The sequence below is a fragment of the Haliaeetus albicilla genome, chromosome 4 (genome assembly GCF_947461875.1).
Source record: "Haliaeetus albicilla chromosome 4, bHalAlb1.1, whole genome shotgun sequence".
Taxonomy (NCBI): Eukaryota; Metazoa; Chordata; class Aves; order Accipitriformes; family Accipitridae; genus Haliaeetus; species Haliaeetus albicilla.
In genome coordinates, this window is record NC_091486.1 from 18753643 (window position 1) to 18760423 (window position 6781).

Here is a 6781-nt window from a genome sequence, read left to right on the forward strand (position 1 = left end):
TGCCATGCTCAGCCCTTTGTGCAGGGATGGGGCAGGTGCTGACAGCCCGCTCTGCCCTCACCCACCTGAGCCCAGCCGCATGGCAGAGCTGTTAGTTGACCCAAAGGCAGCGGCAGTAACCCTGCCTGCCCCTGCCCAGAGCACAGCCCCCCGGAGGGGGGGTCCTGCAGGCACAAACCCTGCCCAAAGCACACAGGCACAGAGCTGGGAAGGACCTGGTTTAAGAAACTACACGACAGCAAAACAAACGGATACAAACGTAGTGGAGTGTCCAACCCAGCCCCTGCAGCTCCCAGGGCATGTGCGGCCCCAGCCCGCAGCCGGCAAAGGGCTCTCTGGCAGCCTGGGGGTCTGGGCCCGTGTCAGTGTCACAGTAGAGCTGCCGGCCGTGCTCACGGCCTCTTCTTGCTGCCTGGGGGCTTCTCGGTGCAGCGCTCCTTGCTCTCACCGTCGTCCCCAGCCTGCTGCTGCAGCCACATGCCGGCATACACGCCACCCTTCTGCAGCAGCTCCTCGTGCCTGCAGGGAGAGTGTGAGGGTGCAGAGTCCCCAGCTGGCCCCGGAGCTAGGGAGGGGGTCCCCACGGGCAGATAGCACCAAGCCGGCCCCCCCGTGCTCACCTCCCTCGCTCCACGATGCGCCCGTCCTTGAGCACCAGGATCTGGTCTGCACCTACCACGGTGGAGAGCCTGCAGAGAAAGGCAGGGTGTTACTCTGGCTCAGAGGGGAGAGGGTCCGGTGGGGTTTGCACTGTGCAAGGAGCCACAAGCACAGGGGCTGTCACCTCCTGAGCAGGAGGACACGTCTGTGTGCCCCTCTGGGGGGGGGCTGGCCAGCTCAGAGAGCTCAGTACCTCCCGGATCAGCCCTTTCCCCTTGTCCCTACCTATGTGCAACAACGATGGTGGTGCGGTGGGTGCAGACCTTGGCCAGGGAAGCTTGGATGTTCCTTTCCGTCTCTGTGTCGAGTGCAGATGTTGCCTGCGGGAGAGGCAGGGCATGAGGAAGGGATGCAGGCGGCACGGGCAGCTGCTGGGGCAGGGGGTGCTACAGAGCGGGGCAAGGCTAGGCTGGGGGCTGCTGCCATTACCTCATCCAGCAGGATGATGCGGGGACCCTTCAGGATGGTGCGTGCGATGGCAACGCGCTGCTTCTCCCCTCCACTCAACTTCAGCCCCCGCTCCCCCACCTGGGTGTTGTATCCTGCAGGCACAAGGGCAGGAACATGCTGCGCTGGTGCCCTCCAAGATGGGGATGGGAACCAGGGCTCTGCTGCATGGGGAGGTCCTGCTGGGACCACGCAGCTGCCCAGCACAGCCTCAGCCCATTCCTGCCCAGGGGCTGATTTAGCCCTGGCGAGATGGCAGGGAGAGGCAAAGCAAGGCACAGGGTCACACAGATGTCCCCATGAGGGATGTCACCCAAGAACACCTGTGGGGGCAGCTACAAGGTCATGGGGGACCCCAGAACAGCAGGGGGTGGCAAGGAGGGGACCGCGGGGGTCTCACCGTCGGGGAAGGAAGAGATGCGGTCGTGGATGTCAGCAGCCTGGGCTGCCTCCTGCACCTCCTGGTCAGTGGCCAGGATCCGTCCGTAGCGGATGTTGTTGGCGATGGTGTCGTTGAAGAGCACCGTGTCCTGGGGCACCACTCCGATGTGAGCACGCAGCGATACCTGCTTCACCTGGGGAGGTGGGGGGGAGAGCTCAGCCAGACACACCCCCCCTGCAAAGACCCTCCCAAGACCCAATCCCACCCCTCAGCCATGAGCCCCACACTCCACTCCTGGCAGGGTGTGTGTTCCAGGGTCCCCCCCTGGACCACAGGCTCAGCTGCACCTCCACCCTGCAGTGGGGGAACCTGCCAGTGCCCCAGCCATTCCTGGGGAGCCCTGGCCCGTCTCCAGCATTTCAGCCCAAGGGTCCCACAGTCGTGCCATTCACTCCACTCCTGGCACAGACATCGGCCTTCAAAGGGGCTGTGGGGGCTCCGTGCTCACCCCTGCCCCGGGGAGATGCCAGTGCCTGCACTGAGCAGTGCTGCGAAGCCCAGAGTAGCTGGTATGTGTGTACCCCAGTCCCTGGCGGCCTCTCACCCTCACCTGGGAGATGTCCTGCCCGTCGATGCGGATGCAGCCTCCCCACACGTCGTAGAAGCGGAAGAGTAGGCGGATGATGGTGCTCTTCCCCGAGCCCGAAGGTCCCACCTGCACGCAAAGGTAAAGGGACTTGAAGACACCAGAGACTCCCTGCTGCTGGACACCGGGGCTGAGCAGGGAAGGGCCAGCCCCGTTGGGGGTCTGTCCTTCTCACCCCTGTGCTTCCCAGCCCCTCTCCCCCAATCCCACACCCAAGGTCCCACTCTCACCAGGGCCAAGGTCTGCCCAGGCATCACAGAGAAGGAGACGTCCTGCAGGATTTCCTTCCTGGGAGAGGGAGATGGAGAGGGGCTGAGGGCCACCTCCGCTGCCCTACGACCCTGTGCCAGGCCCCATAGCTTGACTTGTCCCACCCTGCCACCCCATGCCCGCCGCCCCATACCCATCCACGTAGCTAAAGTGCACATTCTCAAACTCGATCCGCCCGGCCTCCAAGCGCAGGTCGCTGGCATTCACCACATCCTTCACCTGCCGGAGGGTGAGACGTGGCCTCAGAGCCAGCCCCTCCCAGGGCAGGACCACGGGTCCATGCCAGGGAGTGGGGTCCAGGAAGGTGGCACCCACCTCCTGCTCTTCATGGAAGAGCTCAAACATGTTCTCCATGTCCACGAAGGAGTTCTGGATCATCCTGGAATGGGGCAAAGACCAGGGGGAAGAGTTTGTGGGAGCACATCCCGACCCTGGCGCTCACGGGGAGGGGGACCTCAGACACCCCCACAGCTCCCAGCGTTACCTGTAGTAAGTCCCAAACCAGTTGAGTGGCGTGTAGAGCTGGATGATGTAGGTACCGAAGAGGACAAAGTCCCCCACCTGGAAGGGACAGGGGAGAGGTGCCCAACACCACCAGCCCCGGGGCCCCACCTCAGGCAGGGGGCTGCCCAGGCTGGCACCAGCCTTACCTGCAGCTTGTTTTCAGTGACAAAGTAGGCACAGAGCAGGGACCCTGCGAGCAGCCCCAGGCCGATGACCAGGTTCTGGGTCTGGTTGAGGAGGCCCAGTGAGGCACTGACCTTCCACTCCGAGACCTGGAAGAGGCAAGGTCCTCTGGGATGCTGCCGTCTCCAAACCAGACCCACAGTGAGCTCCATCCTCTCTGCAGGTGCCCGTGAGGCTTGGCTCCTTTCTCCCCAACTCACCCACTGGTGCTGAGCATACCTGGTACTTGACAATGGCATCGTTAAAGCGGTTCACCTCGTAGTTCTCTGCATTGTAGTACTTCACCTGCAGGACACAGAGCCGGGGTCAGCACCCGGATTGGCCCCCTCAGCACCAGGCAGTGCTCAGCGACCCCCCACCGCCTACGGTACCGTCTCAAAATTGAGGAGCGAGTCCACAGCACGGGACTTGGCCTCATTGTCCCGCGTGTTCATGTCCCGTCGGTACTTGGTCCTCCACTCAGTGATGAAGATGGTCAAAGCTGCGGGCAGGAGGGGGCTGTATTGGCAGGCGCCCACTGCCGCACAGCCTGGCATGACACCCCTGCACCCTGACCCCCCACTCACTCAGGTAGAGGCTCATACACACGAAGATGATGAGGCCAAACCAGGCACTGAAGACTGAGGTGAAGTAAACGATGCCTATGACGATGTCCGCAATGGTGGGGATGATGCTGAAGACGATGTAGCTGTGGGGCGGGAAGGGGGACGGCGCATCAGCCTGGCCCAGTGGGGCTGCCCGGCCACCCCCCAGCCGCTGTGGGCACGCTCTGACCTGAGCAGGCTGTTGATGCTGCTGGTGCCCCGGTCCACGCTGCGCAGAACCTCACCGGTGCGACGCCCCAGGTGCCAGCGCAGGGACAGCCCATGCAGGTGGGCGAAGAGCTGCACCTGTACCTGCCGGTTGGTGAACTGCTGCACCCACACCCACAGGAAGGTGCGCAAGTTGCTCACGAAGCCGGTGGAGCCTGCGGGGCACCGCAGGATGGTCAGTGGGGACCAGCGCCACGGGGGCATGCAGCTAGCTCAGAAAGCCCAGCTGGGAAAGAGGGATTTGGGATGCGACCCCCCTGCTATCCCCAAACCGGACCAGCTCTGGTTGCTGCTCCCAAGAGAGAGCAGCAGTGATGGGGATGTAAGGGCATCCCCGGCCACCCCAGCCCCAGCATGATGTGCCCCACGCTGTCTCTCCGCAGTGCCCCATCTTTCCCAGCAGTCCTTACCAGCACCTCCACCCTGCAGGAACTTCAGCCCCACGTAAATGCAGACAGTCCAGGCCAGGGTGTGCCAGGGAGCACCCTCTGTCAGCTCATTCACTGGGGAGAGGGTGGCAAGGGTCAGGGTGGAGGGTCAGGGAGCATCGATGGGTGCCCCACAGGAACCAGCTGCAGCACCCAGCACTGCTCCCTGACCCCCTGGACCCTGCTCCTGCCAGGTCCCTGCAGCCCCCCAGGTCACTTGCAACACCCCCCAGCACTTGGTGAGGCCGTGGGCAGCCTCACACGCCGAGCTCCAGGCCCCTCACCAATGTTCTTGTAGTAGATGGGAACGAAGACGTTGATGGCCCGCTCCAGCCCCATGAGCGCCATGCAGAACAGCACCAGCCCCTGCAGCAGGTGGTTGCCCTTCGGCCACAGGTATGGCACCAGCAGCCGCAGCTTCCTCCGGAAATCCTTCCAGGTGGAGGTGGTCCTGCTGGTGTCAGGCAGGAGCGGCTAGGGGACAGCAGAGCGAGGCGTCACTGCCCCGGCACCCCAGTCCAGCTGGCAATGGCCCCAGGGAACACCCCACCAAGAAACCCAGCCCTGTCCTCCCAGCGTCCCCACTCCATCCTCCCAGTAGGGCCGCATGCTGCTAACAGCAGCAGGGAGCTTGGGCAGCCCTAACCCTTGCTCCTCCCTGGTCTCCTGAAGATGCTGATCCCAGGGCAGCTGTATTTCCATTTTGTCCCCAGCTCGTCCCTCACCATGTCTCCAAACTGCTCCAGCCCTGGGACTCACCTGGCTGTTCTCCACGTCCCGCTCCTCCTCATTGACCAGCAGCATGTAGGGCTTGCGGGGCAGCCCCGGGGCCTTCATGCCCAGGATGAAGAGCATGAACGTGCAGATGTAACGCAGCAGCCAAAAGCCAAACTGCACCTGGATGGAGAGCAGGGGGTCAGTGCCGCAGCTGGCCCTTGGCACAGCCCGGCCAGGCATGCGATGGGTATGAGCTGAGAGAGGCAAGGAGCGGGGCACAGGGATGGGGTGCAGTGCAGCCAGGGGAGAGGGGACAGCCCACGCAGCTCAGTGGGACCCCCCTGGCTGAGCACAGCACGTCAGGAAGCACGCTGACCCCTTCCTTCCTCCCTGCTACATCTCGCTCTGTGCCCTCCGGCTTGGGGTGTCCCTACCCCGGGAGGGGAGCAAGGGGGTAAAGGGCTGTGGGGAGCAGGCAGACACCCCCTGCCTCTGCGCCTGGGGCCGGGCCACGCAGAAGCAGGAGCTGAGCTGGATGGGGGCACGAGGATGTGTGCGACAGCTGGGCTCGGGGCCAAGACATGCGGCAGATACGCAGGTGCAACCCGGGAGCGTGCACACCCTGGGCATGGCAGGGCATGGTGTGCACACCCCACCCCAGCACCGTGATGCCGCAGCCCACCCCTCCCCGCTTGGCAAAGGGCCCCGTCCCCCTTCCCTGCCCACGGCCCCCAGCCCACCTTCTGGTTGGTGTCCTCCAGCGCCCACCACCACAGCGGGCTCCTCCAGCACACCAGGGTCAGGTTCTCGGCGGCAAAGGCCAGCGCCCAGAAGAGGAGGAGGACGGTGCCATGGCCCCGCGTCCGGTCGTGCACCAGCACCCGCGTATGCTCCAGCTGCAAGAGGGCGACGGCGCAGCCCCAGCTGAGGGCCCAGAGGCAGGCGTGCAGCAACATGTACCCGTAGAGCCGTCCTGGCCCCCCCGCTTGCCACAGCAGCCCGCCGAAGGGCTGCAGGGCCAGCAGCAGGGACAGCAGGACCTGGCTGAGGTAGAGGCGGGAGCGGGGGATGTACTTGGGCTCCATGGCGCGGCCGAAGCGGACGTAGCAGGCGTACTGCAGGGCGCCCAGCAGCAGGCAGACGCTCAGCAGCACGGCTGGCACCAGTGTGAAGAAGAAGCAGGGCTGGAAGCCCTGCTGCACCCAGGCCTGGGCGATGGAGCTGTTGCCCTCACAGTAGCCCCCCAGCACCGCCATCCTGGCAGGTCACCGGCTGCAGAGAGAAGAGGGGCTGGAGCAAGGTCTCAGGATGGGCTGTTGGGTACGGCTGCAAAGAGGGACCCACGGTGGGATGGCACAGCCAAGCAGAGGGGGGCACGCACGGGGACGGGGCAAGCACCGCTGGACACGGACACGGACACGCGGGACACGCTGCATGCAACACGCATGCAGCCCTGCACCCAAGTAGGGACAGCTTTGCATGGGGATGGACGGGAGCACCACACCAGGATCCACTCGTGGCCCCTGGCAATGCCCTGGACCGGGGGGGGTAACGTTGCACTGCCCCCCCCCCCCGAGCCACCCGGGCCCTTGGGGACGTACTCGGACACGAGGGGGCAGCGAGAGCCGCAGGGATAGGAAGGCAGCGGGGCGCTGGGACCAGTTTTGAGCGGGGGATGGGGGGGGCACAAGGGGCAAGGCAGCAGCAGCGCGGGGCGGGGGGGGTGGGGGGA

The 6781-nt window shown here is 64.8% G+C and overlaps 1 protein-coding gene across 1 annotated transcript; it reads right to left on the reverse strand.

The window, feature by feature from the left end:
- Positions 1 to 205: 205 nt before the first annotated feature.
- On the reverse strand, positions 206 to 6529 carry ABCB6 (ATP binding cassette subfamily B member 6 (LAN blood group)). The gene is made up of 19 exons (XM_069781168.1): positions 5790 to 6529; positions 5092 to 5229; positions 4617 to 4806; positions 4315 to 4407; positions 3867 to 4059; positions 3659 to 3780; positions 3464 to 3573; positions 3312 to 3377; positions 3056 to 3181; positions 2890 to 2966; positions 2721 to 2784; positions 2539 to 2624; positions 2366 to 2423; positions 2100 to 2204; positions 1508 to 1682; positions 1090 to 1202; positions 886 to 980; positions 621 to 689; positions 206 to 519 (listed from the first exon to the last, which is right to left on the reverse strand). Exons 1-19 carry the CDS (start codon positions 6303 to 6305, stop codon positions 393 to 395), a joined length of 2523 nt encoding a protein of 840 aa, XP_069637269.1. The 5' UTR covers positions 6306 to 6529; the 3' UTR covers positions 206 to 392.
- Between the last annotated feature and the right edge of the window lie 252 nt (positions 6530 to 6781).